General features: G+C 35.9%; 1 protein-coding gene and 1 long non-coding RNA gene across 2 annotated transcripts; both read left to right on the plus strand.

Moving 5' to 3' along the window:
- Positions 1 to 9,074: 9,074 nt before the first annotated feature.
- LOC138891810 (uncharacterized) lies at positions 9,075 to 10,834 on the plus strand. Its single transcript, XR_011408139.1, has 3 exons — positions 9,075 to 9,325; positions 9,414 to 9,447; positions 10,609 to 10,834. It is a non-coding gene; the product is annotated as an uncharacterized lncRNA (long non-coding RNA).
- A 91-nt stretch (positions 10,835 to 10,925) lies between these two features.
- On the plus strand, positions 10,926 to 13,767 carry LOC104097947 (uncharacterized; the record flags this gene model as incomplete). The annotated part of the gene is made up of 12 exons (XM_070176407.1): positions 10,926 to 11,036; positions 11,138 to 11,175; positions 11,325 to 11,422; positions 11,504 to 11,559; positions 11,604 to 11,683; positions 11,780 to 11,897; positions 12,193 to 12,481; positions 12,567 to 12,703; positions 13,048 to 13,104; positions 13,220 to 13,285; positions 13,397 to 13,471; positions 13,705 to 13,767. Coding segments are annotated over 12 exons (1,146 nt in total), but the record flags the coding sequence as incomplete, so codon positions are not given.
- Positions 13,768 to 21,810: the final 8,043 nt, after the last annotated feature.

The raw sequence follows: 21,810 nt of genomic DNA on the forward strand, positions 1-21,810 counted from the left end.
GGGGGCCTTACCCTTCGCGAACGCGACCAGCTTCTCGCGAATACGAAGCTTTAGGGACTTGGGGGAGGGGTCAGTTATTCTTCTACGCGAACGCGAAGGTCGGGGGGAGGAGCCTTCGCGAACGCGAAGGAGGATTCGCGAACGCAAAAGCCACTCGGGTTGCAGCTCATCGCGAATGCGGCAGGCCCATTGCGAACGCGAAGAAGGCTTGACGCCTGTGACTTAAAACATAACAGCAGTGGGATTTTCCCAAAATTTCATAACCCTTCCATTAGAACTCGGCCTAGGAGCGATTTTGAAGAGAAAACTCAACATCAATTCATAAGTTTGTACTCTTTAACTCGTTTTCTTCCATTTCTAAAATCACTCATTAATTCCTAGCCCTAATTTTTGTTCTTTCATGGTAGAAAACTAGGGATTTAGGAAGAATTGGGGTTCTTGCAAATTGGGGATTTAGACCTCAATTTGGGGTCGGATTCTGAAACTAGTTACATAATCAGGCTGGGGGTGAATGGGTAAATGGATTTTGGTCCGGGCCTCGGGTTTTGACCAAGCGGTCCCGAGGTTGATTTTTGACTTTTTGGGGGAAAGTTTGGGAAATCTAAATTTATGCATTTTAATTGATTCCTTTAGAAATATTTAATATTATTGAGTCAATTGTGGTTAGATACGAGTGGGTTGGAGACGGATTCTAGAGGAAAAGTTGTGATTGAGCATTGAGTGGACTTTGAGGCGAGGTAAGTGTTGTGTCTAACCTTGACTTTAGGGAATTAGGAACCCTTAGATTATGTGTTATGTGAATTTTATGTGAGCGGTGTATATGCGAGGTGACGAGTGCTTATGCGCTGCCAAATTATCTGTTTCCCTGTTTTTCCCATTTTTCTTTAATTATCTCCTTTCGTGCCTTAATTGTTATATGATCTAAATGTGTTTCCATACCTAATTTCTACATGTTAATCAATGTCTTCTCATGTTTATGATATTAGATCTTTCCATAGTTTCATAATCTCCTGCTATTTGCTCAAGTTGGTTTATTTGCACTTCCTAGTTGCAAATTTGTGGACTGGTCTCGATGTGTAGTATTACTTATGTAGATCCTCATGTTGTACCAGGTTTCCTATTTGGTTCATTTTGGTATTTATGGATTGTAAAGGCTTTTCGTGATTTGAATGGTAAAATTTACTGTGCACCTTGAGCACTTGGTATTGATATGGTGGGATCGGGTTGCACACCGTAACAGGTGTAATAAGGATGGATTGATGTGGTGGAATAAGGGTGAATCTATACTGTACGGTGGGATCGGGTTGCACACCGCAATAGGTGTAATAAAGGTGGATTGTTTTGGTGGAATAAGGGTGAATTATGATACCGATATTGTGATATGGTGGGATCGGGTTGCGCGTCGCAACACACATATATATACTCATTGTTATTAATGTTATTACAAGGAAATAAGAGAGGATTATGTGATATACGGTGGGATCGGGTTGCGCGCCGCAACAACCTATGTATTTATATTTCCCTGAGTTGTGTTAGTTTTACGGTACTTTCTTTTGAACTTAAGGATGGGTAATTCTGAACGTCGCTGGCTTATTTCCTGAAGTTGTAGCCAGTATTTTCAATTTACTGCTTTATTTCGCTTTGTATATCCCTTTTTCTGTCTTTATTATATATATTGCATACAGGTTGTAGTGTGAGTGACCCGCCTTAGCCTCGTCATTACTTCGTTGAGGTTAGGCTCGGGACTTATAGAGTACATAGGGTCGGTTGTACTCATACTACACTCTGCACTTCTTGTACAGATTTTGGCATTGGTCCCAGCTAATCGAGAGGCGTAGCAGCTCGGACTGGTTCATTAGAGACTCAAGGTAGATCTGTTGGCGTTCGCAGACCTTGAAGTCCCCATCTATATTCCCCTATTTTTACTGTTTCTTTCGTTCAAACAGTTGTATTTCTTTAAAACTTTACTTGTAGTAAATCTTAGAAGTTCATAAATTGTTACTCCAGATCTGGGTTGTAGTAAATATTATAGCATTTACATTATTCCGCACTCGTTTCATTACGTTTCAACTTATTTGACTTTATGTACTGAATTGAATGAAAATTGGCTTAATGATTCTCTAACGTTGGCTTGCCTAGCAAGTGAAATGTTAGGCGTCATCACGGTCCCAAAAGTGAGAATTCCGAAGCGTGACACTCACCCCAGAATTTCTTTTCCTTCTTCTTTACACACTGCTTCAGATCACATCCACTAGCAAAAATAAGAAACCTTTATTTATTCATTTTATTCTTTTTTTTCTTTTATTTTTGTATTTTTGCCTTACAGCTAGTGGAGTTTTAATAAAATACAAGTGCACATTCCTTCATTCTATTGGTTCCACTCAAAAGCTACCCCAAGTTTCCTCATTACTTCTTTCTAGCAGTCTCTTTACAATTCAAGTGCTTTAAGAAATAAGGATCAAAATTATTCAATTAAGAAAGGGGATAAGCTTGTAATGCGGGTGCCAAAAAGAAAGGCTTATAGGCTCAAAAGGATAAACTAGGGATGATTTTATTTGTGATAAGCAACAAAACCCGCAAAGATTAAAGAAAGCCTAACATCACTTTTCAAACCGAACAACACCTAGGATTTTGCTTCAGTTCACATTCCGGACAAGTTCTAGACTCAAATGCAATAACATGGACTATACAAGGAACTCACTTCACACATGGCACATAACTCACTAAGGACGGTCCCATTCTGAATCTCAATCAAACAAGTATTCACAAAGCCAAGAGATATATTAAGCATAAAGCATAAAGTGAACACAAATCAAGCAACTGAGACATAGGAATTATAGCACATGCTATTCATTTTTACCAAGGCATCATCATATATTTAAAGCTAAGATAAGGTGAAACACATGCCAGAACCTAAGTATGCAACCATCAAACAAGTCAAAAGGTGCAAATCACATCAGTGCTTCTCTTTTATTTCCTACATACTACTCTAAAAGTAAAAAAATAAAAAAATTAAATCTACTACCCGGTTCAAGTTACATCCCAAGAAAAAGAACCGAGGCATGAAGAAGAACCACGGGGGATTATTACTACCTAAGGGAAATAAAAATACATATTTTTCTATTTTTCTATTTTCTAATTTTTTTTTGTACTTTGTTTAAACTTAAATCCCTCAAGAAAACTGTCTAGGAGATCCATCATCGGGAAAAGTCCAATTATTTTTCTACAAAAAATCATCAATTAAACAAACACAACTAAAATAGCATAGAAAGTTACCCAGACAATCTCCTCACCCCACAATTAAAATTTTGCATTGTCCCCAATGCACAACATAAATAATAAGAGGGTAAAAGAAACTCTCTGGTAGGCCAAAGGCCGAAGCACTAACAGCTCATGGGGTACTCATACTTCTCTCGGTATTTTTCTTTGTACGGGAACCCCACACTTAGTTCTAACCATCTGCTTGCTTTTGCCTCCTTCCAATGGATTTGCATTCCATGCTCCTATAAAATAAAAATGACACTACAGATATAGTACAGTAAAAATAATAAGTAAAAAATTAAAAATAAAAGAAAGAAGTAAAGTTGGGTTGCCTCCCAACAAGCGCCTGATTTAACGTCACGGCACGACGTGAACCACTTTCTGCCTCCACCTCGAGCTTATGAATTGAACCCCAAATTTTGATTCAAGCTTATGATTATGCTCCTGGGGCGTTATAAATTATTATCAGCCAAAAATTAAGTAAACTCTCATGCACCTTTTGGCTCTAGACCGAGGGGTGTCACCTTGCCTAGACGGTCTTAAAAATTTCAAAATATAAGGCTCGTCTACCTCTTCCCTTGACTCCTTTTTATGCTCATAAGGATCAATTCTCACTTCACCATCCGAATATAATGTAGAGAAGTGTTTAGAATGAGGTCTGACATGCTCAAATACCTGAACTTCAAGATTTTCAGCCTCCCCGACACAAATTATACTAGAGTCAACTAAATTTGTATCCTCGATGTCCTTGCCTGACTCTAGTATTATTTTTTCAACATTGACATCATTAAATTCTAGCTGGTTAGAGTGTTGGTATTCTACTCTGGACCCCTCCATTGGCACCTCAATTTCTGTCTCTAATGGACACTGCCCCTGGCTACTATCCATACTATTAACTTGTTGAGCATTAAAAGCTTCAACTATTTGATTCACTTGAGCCTCCAAGTTGCGAATAGTTGTCTCTTGCCTTTGTATCTGCAGTTGTGTCTCATTATTATTTCCCACAAGGTACCTTAGCATATCCTTGATCTCCTTCAGGTCATCATCCCCAGGTCCTTTGTTCCTATTCACTTCCCAAGAAAAAATAGAACCATCATAATAACGGGTTGGGAGAGGATAAGAAATATAAGCACAACCATGAAAGTGACCATTTTGACAACCACACACATCACACACATTCCACAAATAAGATTGAGTTGGTGCATATAACTCGCTTTCGGGAACGTTTTGAAAATTTTGCCACGGTGTCATGTTTCTCAAATCAACAAGTAAAATAAAATAAAATTAAAAAAAATAAAACAAAATAAAATAAAAGTTCAAACTTGAACCTAGCAATATATACAGCTATAACTACACTATTAGTTCCTCGGCAACGGCGTCAAAATTTGATCACGCTCAAATCTAGTCCTAAAAAGGATAAGCGGTCGCTATAATATAACCCGGTCTAAAAGTCCGGAGTCGAATCCCATAGAGAACTAAGGTTTAGCTACAACTGTTTACTATCACTAGGAAGACAAGTTCGAACAATTCCTAAGTTATAAATATTAAGATTATTATGTCTAACTAATTAACTAACAAATTAAAGAAGTAAATTAAAAACAAGGGATACTAAGGGTTGGAGACAAGATTAAGGAGATCTAGAGTTATGATTTTCCAATTGTCGGAATCTGTCCCGTCATGTCTTCTATAATTTCGCCGAATTATTCTCTACCGATCGTGAGTACTCCGGGTGTTGTAGTTCTCTCTCGAGAAACTACCATAATTTACTAGACATATTCTCTCGAGCTACACTAACTGGCACTAATTCACCGCTCACTACGATCACATCAAAACTTCGTTATTTCTAATCCCGCTTTTAAACCTGCCGTATTAATCGCTCATATACCTTGGGAGTGACGTTGTTTGACAAAAACATAAATATGCACTCTTTCTCAAGCAATACATAATAATTAGGCACAGTCAATTGATGGACATTCAATCAACAACAATATACACGTAGTTGAACAAATAGGGATATTCAAAGGCAAAATTATATTAAAACATAACAAAAATTTATCGTCCAATAGGTTCCATCAAACCCTAGATGAGAAAGTTTATCTACTCATAAGCATACTAATAATCATGATAATAATTGAAAGCATTAAAATACAGATTAAGGAAGAACGGAAGAGAAATCTCTTGTGATTCATTGCTTTCAAGTGTTCTCATAGCCTTTGCCTCTCCAATAATGTTTCTCCCTTCAAAAATTAACTTTAAGAGGCATTTATATGATAGGGGCCGAAGTCTACATGTTCAAAACTAGTGAGGAATTAAAATTTGCTCGTATAACATTGTCGGCGCGAGGCGCTGTCTGGGGCACCAATATTTTTGCGTGAGGCACTGTCTATGGCGCCAATGTTTCTGAGCGAGGCACTGTCTGGGGCACCAATGATAGTGCCCTCGACAATGCCTTGCACTGTCTATAGCCATGACTTTTCATTACCTTGCACGTCTTCTTTTATTGCTCCATTTTGTAGCTCTAATGTAGCATTTCGTGCAACCTTTCTCCAATTCATGTCCAAGCATTCCTACACATGAAATAAACTCTATTAAGCTCAATTATCGCACAAATTAGCATCCAAACAACAAGCAAGTAGGGTAAATAACGTCAAAATATATGGAATTATAACACGACATCACAAATGCAATCCAAGTGTGAAGCTTCTCTACGTAGCACAGTATCGCAAATGCGACTCCAGGATCGCAAAAGCGATCCCAGACCAGGTCGCAAAAGCGAACATTTGCTCGCAAATACGAACCCCAGCCCCTAGTTCCCACTTCACATTTGTGAGTCTGACATCGCAAATGCGAGGCTCGCAATTGTGATCAGGTTCTCACAAATATGAGACCTGCAACTTGACACCAGTAACAACTGTGCATCAGTTGTTCCAAATCAATCTACAATGCATCTGAAACTCACCCGAGCCCATTGGGCTCCAAACCAAACATGCACACAAGTGTAATAACATCATTGAAACTCGCTCACTACCTCAAATCACCAAAATAACATTAAATAACAAGAATCGATCATCAAAACTCAAGATTTCAACTTAAAAACTCATATTTCACAATCTTTCACATAATGCGTCGAAACGGGCTTAGGTCACCCAGGACTCCAACCAAACATGCGTACAAGTCCAAAACAAATATACGAACGTGTCAGGATCGTCAAAATACTCATCCAAGGTCGTTTACCAAAAACGTTGTCTGTGGTTAATTCGAGCCTTATTTTATGTCAAAAATCACTTTTGCCTCAAAATTTTACGTAAAAACGTTCCGCAAAACGATATGGACCACGCACGCAAATCAATCTGTATTTGAACTCGAACCTCTTTTATTATTCTCACTTAATGTTTATTACTCGCATTGGGAGTTCACTAATCTGTATTTGAACTCGAACCTCTTTTATTATTCTCTTCTCCTTTTCGATGCTCGAACCTCTTTATATTTCAATATATTAATAAATAATTAAGCATGCATGATACCCATACCCCAGGAATACTAATTTATACTTATAATATATTTATACTTAGTGCAAAAATCAAAATTCGGTTTAAAAGGTGGATTCCATTCTCCCTCGTTATTAACGGCATTACCTGGGACTGTAACGCCCGTCACTCTAAAGCATATATACCAGAAATTATATTCATAGAGAAGAAGGATAAGGGAGTTGTAATGGCAACACGAAATGCTTCATCCAAATATGACTTTGTTAAGGTCGTCGATCAGTTGCTCTGCTTGCTACTTATTCTGCAAAGTTAATTAATTTTGAAGTTTCTTTTTCTCTATTGACCTTTTTTCAGGTGAAGGTCTGGCTAGGTGATAATGACGATCATTACTATGTTCTTTCCAGATTTTTGCTCAGTCGAATGTTAATGGTCACTAAGGTCTACTGTAGTCCTTTTATTTTAATTTTTTTTTCATTTTAGTTATCTTTTGCGTTCTGCATTTCTGACTTTTCTACGTTGATATATCGTTAGTTTATTGTATCATGTTTTGCAATATTCTTTCTAAGGAAAGTAATCATCCGGAGAGTACGTTTTTCCGAGATGATATCTTGAACTTTTACCCTTCAGCGGGGAATGATACCCAATATCTGGGATAATTTTCCTGGAGACAGGCGTGTTTCTACGGGTGTTAGTGTAATTGGTTTGTCTGGAAATATACATGCACTCCTATATTTTTCCACCACGTCGTGTCATTACTTGTCGACCCGCTTCTATATTTCCTTTCTCCGAGCTATGGTTATGAAAGAAATAAGAGAGAAGAGGGTATCAACAACAACTTGTTATGTTACGGAAAAACTCACGATGTTTATATCTATCTATTATGTGCCTTATCTAGCATTAGGTTGCTCTCAACAATAAATGTCCTAACTCTACCATATATTTTGTTTAAGTTCTTTGGAACAATCACAATCACTTTAACTTTCTTTGCTTATCTATCCACCTCCAGAATCAATGCGTATCATTTTTCAATTATTCATATCATTTCATTTTATCAAGTTAATGTTAGCCAGATTAGTCAACATTTATCTCTTTCCTTGAAACAACAATATCTTATTTGTAACAAGTGGCCCGTAAACTACCAATTTGTTGTGTATTATCAACAATCTCTACATAACACGTCAAGATGATATCTCGAATACTTATATATCCCCTGACTCAGATAGACGCGTCAAGATTCTATATATGTTACGTCTCAATACAATTTCTTTCAAATTAAATAAAATTTCACGTACTGATTCTTGGATGTTCCTTATGGTAGAATAATAACATGGGACGACTTTCTCATATTTTGCATGTGTGATACATGGTCTTTCTATTTCTTAAAGTAAAGCTCCTCTAATAGTAATGCCTATTATGTGGCTTGGCCTTTCATAAGTGGAGATAGAATAAGGCATTTAATCCTTGTTTAGCTCCATTAGTTTTCAGATCTTATCTTTGGCGCATGGTAGAACAGAACAGTAGCTCTCAAGGCTCGTAGCCTAGAGGTGACGAGTTCACATCCTATCTTCGTCTTGTTTTGCCAAACTATCTTGGGGTTGACTTTTTTAACTAGTAGTAATAGTTATTAATTCCTAATTTATATTTATATTTATATATTTGTGTAGTAATATGTAGATAAATGAAGACAAATTTTGCCTCTCGACATTCACAAGGTAGGGGTAAGGTTGCGTATATACTACCCTCCATAGACTCCACTTGTGGGATTACATTTGGGTTTTTTTTGTTGTTATGAAAAAAATTTAAAAAATATTTATATATTTAAATATTTTCTTTGGTAAGTTAGTATAGTGGGATTTCTTTTTTCTTGTTGCTTGAATAAGTATTCAATAAAAATTGAAATAAAACAACTACAACATGCAATTTGGTTTTCAAATAAGATATCTCACTATGTCGAATTCAAAATTGAACAAAAGAGGTATAGAAGGCCTATAACGAAGATAATGAAATTATGTGATTGAGTCTTCCTAAAGCAAATGAATGATCCTTTTTTAGTAATCTGATTGAATGACAAGCAACAAAGGATGAAAAACATGAACGAACGCCTTACTTTTCACGTGAAAATTAAAATAATCAATAGTTTGTTATTTGGCAAATCAATTCTTGAAACATATATAATGATGTAAATAATGAGTATTCTTATATGTACACATATTGTTCTCCTGTTTACATAAGTTTTCCTAGTACCTGCTCCAAGTTGATTATCTACTTTGTTGGCCAACAAGCATGATCATAGCAATATTCTTATTTCACAGAAAATAAGATGATTACTTTAGCATGCTGCACTTATAATTAGATCATTGTGGACAGTTAAGTACCCCGTCCCTTGTTAGTCTCCATTGTCGCTTGAATTCCTGAAATGAATGGCCTTACTACATAATCCTTTTTTCCTATAACTTCATATTATGAAATCTGGAGTTGATATGCACTTGTGTATGTTTACAGATACCAAATCACGTGGCAGTTAAAATTGCCCTTGATCTGAAAAAGCTTCTTGTTGACAACAGCCTTCTTGATGTGTATGACGCTCTAACTTATATCTTCTTCTCAATTCAATGTTTTATGTACTTCATCTGTAAAACTAATTGCTTTCCGGTTCTTGAGCAGCTCTCAGGCAGATTTAGAGGCAAACTTGTTTAAGGTATCACAATTTTATGTTTCCCTTTGTTCTCCTTCAACTCATTTTTGATGTTCAAATAACATTTGTATGATTGCTTCTCTCATTCCATTTTTTTTGCTTGAGATGTGACTTTTTCCTTGGTGATTTCGGTAGCAAATACAATTTGGGCATGCCTCTCATTTTTCTAGAATGTTAGATGTGGTATTTTCGCTCTTAGTGTTGGTTATCCTCAGGAGAGTCTCTTTCATCTACCTGATAATTTGACTTTGCTGTTCGTAATGATGAACAACAAGATATAAAACTCCTGTCCTTCCCTTTAAGCTTGACTCTCTCTCTCTCTCTCTCTCTTCATGCCGGCTTATGAACAAATGTTCTAAAAACGTTTATATGATTTCATTACCCAGCCTGAAAACTTGCCAGCCAAACCATCTTCTTCACTCCTGCGAACTTTAGCTAATAATGACTCAAAGATTGAGCAGTATTGCTTCATGATTACCTCCAATGCTAGGCATTTTAGGAATTTGTTGTTAAAATTTATTTTGTTGGCATCTTTAACTTGGAAATGCAGCTAAAACCTTTAAATCACAGGAGATCTTCTGATGAGGATCAAGTTTAAGCTGAGATTGCTCAATGCCTTTAGGCATTTAATGGTCCTTTCAAGTAGTGTTGAATAATCACGTTTGACAAAAACAACCTCCATGTCTCTAATTTAAAAGCTTTTAAAGTGTCAAAAATGAGCATGATCTTGCAATCCGACAAAGGAAACATGTTATTCTGTCAGGGAACTACCTTTTAGCAAGCATCAACAAACGGCTAAGATGTCGTTTTATTGCTTCTTCCATGACAACCGTTGCGCCATGAGAAATCATTACGAAACCAATTGCCTAAAACAAAAATATTTAACAAGGACATATTATTTGCAAGAGATTTAGATTAAATTTTCACCTGTTTCTTACTCATAAGTCATAACTGTATAAACATCTCATTCTGGTTCATGCAAATTTAACAAGGACAGATCAAATGCAGAAAATATTTAGATACAATTTCTGCGTTTTCCTGCTCCTTACTACATAAATTTCTCATTCTAGTTCATGTTCAAACTTCCTTGACTTTCCTTCTGGTTTGAAGTTTTTCAAAGTTTGAGTGGTAGATCTACACTGAATTTCATTTAACCCTGTGCAGCTTATGGAGCGGAGAGGTTTTGGAGAAGAGTATATAAAGCGTTATAAAATGATGACAAGGTGAGTGATATTTGCTTTCCCACCCATTCTTTTCCTTTTATGATATCTTGTTTATGCATTTTCTTAAAGAACGGAGGGATGAGGAATGGGATGATTGAGATTGCCACATTAAATTTCGAATCACTTACACTTTTTTATGTTGCTTTTACATTCTGAGGTTTCAGCACCAGAGAGTACCTTTGCTAATTCTTGTTTATGGTACTACCTATTTGAAAAGTTTTTTAATCATATCCACCCCATTTAAATCTTCATAGATTTTACCACCAGAGAATTCCTCTTGTTATTCTTGTTTGTGGTACTGCCTGTGTTGGGAAGTCTACTATTGCTACACAACTAGCACAAAGGCTGAACTTGCCAAATGTCTTGCAGGTATCTTCCTTATAGATTTTATTCACAATTTTTTTATTTGTACGTAGAAGCATGTACCCTCTTGCTTGCTTAACTATTAATGTATTTCTTTTTCCTGACAGACAGAAATGGTGTATGAATTGCTTCGCACATCAACAGAGTATGTACTACCTCTGCAGATTTCATTTTTCAGTTTTGATACATTTCACCTGCAGTTATTTCATTGTCATGTCTGTTGAATAGTTACTCAAAGTTTTCTGAGCTTTCTGTGCCAACCGAATACTTATGCACCTTGTAAATTTATGTCAGTGCACCTTTGATGTCTCCTCCAGTATGGGCACGAGATTTCGGCTCATCTGAAGAGCTAATAACTGAATTTTGCAGAGAATGCAGAATAATATGGAAAGGTATAATTTCCGACCTTTCAGTATAAATAGTTGCTTCAAAGCATATCAAGTAATTTGATCTATATCTCACCATTTATGTAGGTTTGGCTGGCGATTTGAAAAAGGCAATGAAAGATGGTAAACCGATTATAATTGAGGTATCATAATGTGTCTTCTCTGATTGCTTATTTGTAATGCTTAGTCGTTTCTAGAAGTGCCCTTTCTGTTTCAAGATCTTTTTGAACTCTTTGATTGGGAAAGATGGATTGCAAGTAGCAAACAGTGAGTCCTTGGTATTAAAAAGTCCAAGTTCTAAGAGTTTACTTACTAAAGAAGCTCCTACAGTGCGCTGCACATCCTTAATTCCTATACCTTCAGTGCCACCGCCGCTGGAACTAAGCAGGAAGTTACTAGCTATATAAAGCTCCAGAAAAATGTGTTCGATGACCCTGGCTCTTTAAACAATGCAAGCTCTTCAAGCTGCATAGACATGAAAGTTTGAAACTAAGATCATTGGAGGCAAAGCCTTTTTAGTTATTATTCTCTCTCCTTGGCAGAATGACAGTGGATAAAGCCATAATAAGTCTCACATGTTGTAGAAAAGGCATCACAATGAGAGTTATTGATGGCAGCTTTATATAACATCAACTTATTTCAACAATATGAAGTTTACTTTTGTTTCTACCTTCAATTTTCAAACAAATTCAACATTTGATTATTATTAATAAAGTTTCCTTTTGCCGCTACCTTCAATTTTCCAGAGATGATACAACATTCAGTGATCCCTTTAACAATGGCAGGGAATACATTTAGATCCTAGAATATACCTGATGGAAGAAGAGCATAAATTACTATCACTGCCTCCTGTAGACCATGAAGACCTAAACTTTTCAAAGGTAAAAGACCATAAAGAAATACAAAGGGAAAGCAATTCCAGTATTGAACTTGGCAGTCAGAGTGACGCTAAAGATCACTATCTTGAGAATGTTAGTTCAAGAGCAGGAGCATCTTCTGAGTTAAATAAGCTGACAGATTCCCTGAAATCCATGGATATTGTCAATATAACTTCTGAAGACACAGGTACCTCTTGCTACAACTTTTCCACTTTCATTTTCAAAAAAATTTCCTCTACTCAAGTTCTTCTTGTCCTTTAAATTCTCGGCAGAATCGAAGCTTCCTCACAGACTTTCTGATGATGCTGGTGAAGCAGTTAAAGATTCAGGAGTGGATAGAACTCAAACTTCCGGTGGTCAACCAATATTTGTTCCTATAGTTCTAAGGATGGCTGACTTTGACCATAAGGTGGTCCAGATTCTTTTAGTGTTGTTAATCTTCAAGATATACAATTATGACCAAGTGAACTAGGGTATTTTACTACTAAGTTTGTGTCTGTTTCCTAATCTTTTCATACTTACTTGAAGTCAAGGAGATCGTAGTTGTTGTCTTACATTTCAAAGTATCCTCAATTCTTACAAGTACCATATTCTCTTTCTCGTTACTAATTTAATATGCAAGTAATTAAGCTCTTTATATTATCTTATATTGACATGTGTGACACAAAGGAATAGGACTGCTCCTCAATATTCTATATATTTCGCTACTTAACTTATTGAAGAAGCTTTTTTTTACCTTTAACCAATAACCAGGCATTTCTGGAGGAGTGGGTAGCTACTCGTACTTTCAGGGAGAAGCATCCTGCCCAGGTTTTTTCAAATGCTTTTAAGCTTTCATATATATCATTGCCTGCTGGTGGTACATATGCATCTGCATATTTTTTTCCCTTGTGTTTCTTGTTCTTTAGTTGTTAATTCTTTTCAGGATAAAGACAAAGTAATAACTAACTTGATGACTATTCAGGACTACTTGTGTTCCTTTACATCACAGGTATATGATGCTTGTTTTCTTTGCTTCCATTAGATAGTTTATTTGATAAAAAAGATTGAATTTTTATTCACACTTTTCAAGATGAGGAGCTGTACTATTCTTCCTCAACAGGGTTCGACTGTTGTTGACGTATCAGCTGCAACATTTCCGCAGACACTGGATTGGCTGCATAATTATCTTCTTGAGGTAATTCCCTGTTGTATTATTCTTTTCCAATGGATTATTATGTTGGATACTTCAATGGGTTACCGTTGATATCATCTGGAGAGGTTTGTATTGATTTGTCTGAAGTTTAAGAAGGTAAAAACAGATGGATATACAATGTTAGTCAAAATCATTGCGTATTTTACTCTTACACGGGCTAGCTGGTAGGAAAATATATGTTTAACAAAAAAAAGGTTTTTTCCTCCTGCTTCCAGTGTCTTGAGCAAGGTTTCTAGGGGAATCACGAGCAAACCAACCATATTCTTAATGGATAAGGTACTTATCTAACTATTATGTCTAATCTTTTTTATTTTTTCCCCTTATAACAACGGCAAGATTCTTTACGTTACATTTAGCTACCTTAATCGGAAGCTATCTCTACTATGTTATCTTCTCTATAGTGCATTCACCAAATGCAATATAACATTGTCTGTTAGTAAAATGTAAGGTATGTTAGGAGTCTAATTAGGTGCTATAGTCTAAAGTGTTTATAGCAACATCATCTTGCATATTTCTATAAGCCAGATATGGAGCCTACTTATTTATGTGTAGCAACTGGATTAAAGAAAGGCATATATATAATTTTACTCCAGACAAACCACTGAAGTATTAGAAGGACAATCATGGTCCTGCTAAGAGATTAAAGATTCAACTGATCTATGGAGTTCTACGTGTTTTTAGAGTGGCTTCATTATTTGGCATCACAGAAATCATCCTTGCTGGTCTTAGAAATGGAAAGCTCTCCTCTAAGAGTACCTGGTTACATAAAACCATGCAGCTACTGTTAGTAACCTGTATTTGCAAAATAATTCTGGAGAAGGAAAAACAATATAAAACCAGAAATGTAGAAGAAACATAAATGAATCCAAGCCCACTGAATTCAGTGTTTCCTTAAGGAACTTAATCCCCTCCTAGTAGCCGAGATTGTAGATTATTTTCTCCCAGGATAGAACGGATTACACACTGGTGTAGCGGTACTTCAATCCCCAGTGTTTCAACGAACACAAATGACGGCAGCAAATCACACATACTGTTGCTTTGTTGTAGTTAAAACAATGCAGAAGAAAGAAGGAGATTTCAGAATTTTTGTAAGGAAAATCTAAGGGAATGGCATGCTATTTATAGCCAACGGATTGGGTTTAAACGAAGAGGTGAAACTCTTCAAGATGACCATTCACGAAAAACGGCTATTACATAAATGGCTATTTATGCAAAATAAAACGGGAAAATAAAATCGGAGGGAAACTTTAAATTACCGTTACAAAAACGGCCAATTTGGATTAAATATTAATATTCAACAAATAAGTTTGGTCCAAAAAACTAATCAATCAATCAGAGCATCTGAAGCCGAAACCGAAACCGAAACCGAAGCCGAAGCGAGCGACGACGACGACGGTGCGATGCTTGCCTTCTTCTCAACTATTTAAGAGCTAGAAGAAGAGCAATTGTATATATACCCATCAAAACTCTTTTCCTCCTCCAATATGGGACGATGTCCCTTAGTCAAAGAGGGAAATTCAAATATTTTATTTTTTCCTCCATTTCCCATTCACTATATTTTAAGATTTAGCAAGCTTAAACCCAACAATCCCCCACATGAATGGGGAATGGCTATATCACGAAAATATGCATGAAAAACTGTGTGATTCACAAGCAAGGATTAATCGCATCTGGATAAGTAGGTTTCCCTTTGAACTTTCCATAGTGAACTTATGTCGGATATACTCGGTCAATCGGTAGATTTGATATCTTTGAACCGTTGAACTTTGGTGTATACCTAGACAACCATAAGTCACACAATCAACCCTTAACCGTCTTTGGTTCTCATTGTTGTGTTCGTTTCAGCCATGAACACTGCCTGATTTCATAAGTGCGTAGAGAATTGGTCTTACAGAATTCTCCTTGAAGCGGCTAACACTTCACACTTACATAGGTGATTCCTAAATGTGTCATCCTGTAGATACACTACTTGATATACCCCGTATCAAATTTAGAAACCATTAAAAAGCCTTAATGTTTTATCCTTGGTACTGAACATTGTCTCATCACGAGAATGGACCAAAAACTTTAGTTGACAATGTTGAACCGTCATTAATGACTTTGTTTGATCTCCTTGAACCTAGATCTTGGGATCTCTAGTCTTCTAGGTAGAGTTACCGCCACAAGGACTTGTCCTAGGCCATAGTCCTATTCCCCTCAATGATTTCTCAACTACCTCTCTAGTTAGGCCTTTCGTAAGTGGATCTGACACATTATCGCTTGACGTTACGTAGTCAATCGTAATAATTCCTCTAGAGAGTAATTTCCTAACGGTTTTATGTCTCCATCATATATGACGAGATTTACCGTTATACATAATGCTCCCGGCCCTTCCAATTATCGCTTGACTATCGCAATGTATACATATTGGGGCCAACGGTTTGGGCCAAAATGGAATATCTTCCAAGAAATTTCGGAGCCATTCAGCTTCTTCACCGGCTTTATCTAAGGCTATGAACTCAGCCTCCATTGTAGAGCGGGCAATACAGGTTTGTTTGGAAGACTTCCAAGATACCGCTCCTCCACCAATAGTGAATACATATCCACTTGTGGACTTAGAATCAGTTGAACCGGTGATCCAATTTGCATCACAGTATCCCTCAATCACCGCAGGATATTTACTGCAGTGCAAAGAAAAGTCCTGGGTATGTTTTAAATATCCAAAACTTGTTTCATTGCCATCCAATGAGATTGACCTGGATTACTCATGTATCAACTCAATTTACTTATAGCACAAGCTATATATGGTCGTGTACAATTCATGATATACATTAAATATTCCCAACACACGAGCATAATCCAATGTGATATGCTTTGTCCTTTGTTCTTTGCTAGTGCAATATTTACGTCCATTGGAGTCTTTGCAACTTTAAAATCTAACTGCTTGAATTTTTCAAGTACTATTTTAATGTAATGAGATTGTGACAATACCAGACCTTGATGAGTCTTACAGATCTTAATACCCAGAATAAAATCGGCAACTCCCAAGTCTTTCATATCAAACTTGCTAGTTAACATATGTTTAGTCGCATTTATCTTGGCAATGTCATTACTCATTATCAGCATATCATCCACATATAAGCAACCAATGACTATGTGATTTGGAACATTTTTAATGTATACACACTTATCACATTCATTTATCATAAAACTATTTGACAACATTGTTTGGTCAGATTTCGCATGCAATTGTTTAGGTACTTGTTTTAGTCCGTAAAGTGACTTAACAAGTCTACATACCTTCTTTTCTTTACCTGGAATCACAAACCCTTCAGGTTGTTCCATGTAGATTTCTTCCTCTAAATCTCCATTTAAGAAGGCCGTGTTAACGTCCGTTTGATGAATTTCATGACCATATACCGCAGATAATGCTACTAATGTTCATATGGACGTAATTCTTATAACTTGAGAGTATGTATCAAAATAGTCAAGACCTTCTCGTTGTCTATACCCTTCGACCACAAGTCTTGCCTTATATTTATCAATAGTGCCATCATCTTTCATTTTCCTCTTAAAAATCCATTTAGAACCCAACAGTTTATTTTCAGGAGGAAGATCAACAAATTCCCATGTATGGTTGTTCAATATGGATTCTATTTCACTATTGATTGCCTCTTTCCAAAATAAATATTTTGAAGAAGACATTGCTTCTTTAAATGTTCGAGGCTCAATTTTCAATAAGAAAGTCACAAAATATAGTCCAAATGAAGTAGACGTTCTTTGACGTTTACTACGTCTTGGATCCTCCTGATTAGATGTACTTTCTTTTGTTTCTTCCCGAGTTCGTTTAGATCCTTCACCAATCGACTCACATTCCTTTTTATACGGATATATATATTTTCGAAGAATTTAGCATTATCTGATTCTATAACCATATTATTATGAATGTCGGGATTTTCTAATTTATGAACCGGAAATCGATATGCTTTACTATTGGTTGCATATCCTATGAAACACAATCAACGGTTTTCGGTCATATCTTTACTCTTTTGGGTTTAGGAACTTGCACTTTTTCCAAACATCCCCACACTTTAAAATAATTCAAGTTGGGCTTCCTTCTTTTCCATTTTTCTTATAGAATGGATTGCGTTTTGCTATGGGGTACTCGGTTTAGTATCCGGTTAGCCGTAAGAATGCCCCCCCCCCCTCCAAGTTCTGTGGCAAACCAGAACTTATCAACAAAGCATTCATCATCTCATTTAATGATCGCTTCTTTCTTTTCGCAATCCCATTAGATTGTGGCGTGTAAGGGGCCGTTGTTTGATGAATAATTCCATATTCTAAATATATTTTTTCAAAAGGATATTCGTATTCACCACCTCTATCACTTCTTATTATTTTAATTTTCCTGTTAAGTTGCGTTTCAATTTTATTTTTGTATTTCTTGAATGCATCTATTGCTTCATATTTACTTGTAAGTAAGTAAACATAGCAATAACGTGTACAATCATTAATAAAAGTTATGAAATACTTCTTTCCATTACGATATAGTATTGACTTCATGTCTCAAATGTTTGCTCAACAATGTTTGCTCCTATTATTGTTGAGTTTCCACGACCTTTCTGTTCAGCAGCTTTGTTGTCCTCTTCGATTCTCTACTGAACAATGAGATCTTCGAGCGACGTCTCCTTGCGTTTGTGTTTCAAGTAATTTTTGAAGTCCTTCCACAAATGAGGCAATTTCTCAATCATTGCTGCAACTTAGAATGTTTCATTGATGACAAAACCTTCAATGAAAATTATATTAGTAATAATAATATAATTAATAGTTTTAACAAAAGTATTAATTCGACTTATACCTTCAGCAAGGAGATCGTGAATTATCACTTGCAATTCCTGGACTTGGGTAATAACAGACTTGCTATCTACCATTTTGTAGTCCAAAATTTTTGCGGCAACAAATTTCTTCAACCCGGCATCCTCAGTTTTGTATTTCTTTTCAAGCGCAATTCACAGTTCCTTTGACGTCTCCATATTACTATAGACGTTATACATATCGTCCTCCAGTCCGCTAAGAATATAATTCTTGCACAAAAATCAGAATGCTTCCACTCCTCAGTCACAGGGAAGCGTTCATTTTCTGGAGTTCCGTCAGGCAGAACAGGAACATCTTCCTTAATGAGCTTCTGTAGACTTAAAGTCGTCAAGTAGAAGAACATTCTGCTTCCACCGCTTGAAATCAATCCCGAAAATTTTTTCAAACTTTTCTGTCGGTGCTGGTGCCAATGCTAGTGTTGTTCGGCCTGTTGATGCATTGGCAGTCACTATAGTAACAGGCTGATTTTCGTTCTCATTCGTCATTTCTGTAAAAAGAATGACACAAACAAATGTTTAATATATGGCGAAGTTTTTATATCTTCAAACCGAATAAAACTGGAGTAGATAATCACGTAGATTTTAATCTCCAATGGAGTAGAAAATCGCTATGATTTTAATCTCCAAATAACGGATAATAAAACAGAATATACGTTAAAGTAAACAATTGGAGTAGAAAACCACACAGGTTTCCAGAACAGTATATACAACACAAATACATAATATAAATTTAAATTCCTTAAACTTGTTAGTAATCTGTATTTGCAAAATAATTCTGGAGAAGGAAAAATAATATAAACCAGAAATGTAGAAGAAACATAAATGAATCGAACCCACTAAATTTACAGTGTTTCCTTAAGGAACTTAATCCCCTCCTAATACCCGAGATTGTGGATTATTTCCTCCCAGGATAGAATGGATTACACACTGGTGTAGCGGTACTTCAAACCAAAGTGTTTCACGAACACAAATGGCAGCAGCAAATCACACTTACTGTTGCTTTGTTGTAGTTAAAACAATGCAGAAGAAAGAAGGAGATTTCAGAATTTTCATAAGAAAAATATGAGGGAATGACATGCTATTTATAGCCAACAGATTAGGTTTAAACGAAGAGGTGCAACTATTCAAGATGATCGTTCACGAAAAATGGCTATTTACGCAAAATAAAGCGGGAAAATAAGCCGAAGCAGAAGCCGAGCGACGGCTGTGCGAGACTTGCCTTCTTCTCAACTCTTTAAAAGTTAGAAGAAGAGCAATTATATATATATATATATATATATATATATATATATATAAACTCTTTTCCTCCTCCAATATAGAACAATGTCCCTTTGTCAAAGAGAAAAATTTAAATATTTCATTTTTCCCTCCATTTCTCATTCACTGTATTTTAAGCTTTAACAAGTTTAAACCTAACAGCTACCATATCTAGTGGCCTAGCTCAATGACCCTTTAATTAATGAACAATTTAAATTCGAAAAGACCTTTCCTTGAAGGGATTGATTTTATTCTAAGCCTAATCGCTATACACGACTTCTTTTTTTCTTGGTGATTTTTATATGTATAGTGCCTGACTTGACTTTTTCTAGCTTTATAGCTCATTTTTCCATCAGCAAAACTCGGGTAAGATGCATGTACGAAACAATTTATAGTAATGATATGGTTGCTAAAAATATTGGTTAGAGTGTCATGAGCTTTAGAAAACTTCTATAGTAGCTCCTATTTTATGTTTACCTTTAAATATTGATAATTTAGTATTGGAACCAACGAGCCTTAAGATATGATGGATACAAAGGATTCATATATAGTTTGATTTAAGATATGTATATGGACATATAAATGTTTCACGATTATGTTTGAGGCGATACATACGTCCTTATAATGTATTAGCTAGTCCTAAATGATCATAGGGACCAATTATTTCGTACCAAATTGGTGAACTCCTTCCTTTCCTCTTACGATTTTACAGGTTAACTCTGAGGACGACATAGAATGCCCGGACTGAGCTAACTACTTTCCCACCAAGGTAGTGAGCTCCACAGGTCATCTCGTGGTGGCTAGCTTTTATATTTTGTGTATTTATATCGTTGTAAAGTCTAAAACGGTTGTACAACTTTAGAGTTGGCTCCATGTAGCTTATGGGCAGTTGTACAATGTATAGTCTCCAGGAGACTTTGTATGTATATGTTGACACTTGGGGTTAATTATATTGTTGTTAATGTTTTTATGTATAACTGCTGTATGATGGTACGAGACTGCCATTTGAATGTATTGATGACAGAGAGTCACCTAAAACTCCATTATGTGTTTTAGCTTCTTTTTCTTGTCGAGTTGGGGTTAAGGCTTTGCGTGATGATTGTTGGGTGTCACAGCCCTCCAGTTTTGGATGGTGACAACCACTCCCGAAACTGAAACTGCACCATATAAATAGCATTTATATTATCACAAATATCATTTACATTGTCGTACAAAATTTCGGCACTTCCAACCCAGTACACACCATCCAGGGATTGCAGAACAAATTAGTAAGCAGGGTTTCATTGATCCCTCGGTAAATGGCTCCAACGCCACCAGGCTAGCTAAATGTATATCATCTGGCATATAACTTTCCCAATAATTCCTTTTTAACTTTTCATCAATTCAAACTTATCTCACTTACAAAAGTAATTTACTGCTCCTTCCCTCCTTAATTTATGTGACATCTTTTTGACTTGACACGAAATTTTAAAATTTATATTTTAAAAAAACCTTAGACTTTTGTATGACTAGAACTATTTTTAAGTATAGAAAGATGTTATTCTTTCTAGACACGCTAAAAAATAAAAAGTTACAAGAAGTAATTAATTACATGTAATAATTACTACACATTAATTAGCCGCATTTGTCAGTTGCCTAGCTATACATATAAGTTCCCGTTACTTAATTTGCCTTTCTCCGTTATATCTTTTCTGTTCTCTGTCATAACTATCGTCTTCTTTTTCCATTACGGTGAGTACACGCAATAGTCATTATTCCAACATTAATAAATAGACATCAAATGAAGATTGTCAAATCCAACTTTTTCCATTACAACTATTTTATTGAAACCTTAAAATCTTTTGACGTAAGGTAAGTACAAGAAATTTGCATTTATGGTAGAAAGGAAAAAGTTTGGAACTATAAAGAACCCGAGAACTAGGAATATATGCCGAGTTAGTACTGTTAGGGTTTTGCTTGGTGTGCATAAACATAGATCACAGACTGTTCCAAGGATGTAACATAAGAGTCGATGTTCTAGGGTTTATGAGATCCAAATATTTTCAAACGACATGTGAAAAATCACTAATATTTTAAAATATATTGAATTCTGAACTCACAGTTACATAATTATAACCTTAAAGGAGGATAGAAAGAAAAAGAAAAGAAAGAAAGAAATAGAGAGGAGACATGCTGTTTTTAAGCTTCTAGCTAATTAATTAATTAATCCGT

Source organism: Nicotiana tomentosiformis, chromosome 5 (assembly GCF_000390325.3).
Source record: "Nicotiana tomentosiformis chromosome 5, ASM39032v3, whole genome shotgun sequence".
Taxonomy (NCBI): Eukaryota; Viridiplantae; Streptophyta; class Magnoliopsida; order Solanales; family Solanaceae; genus Nicotiana; species Nicotiana tomentosiformis.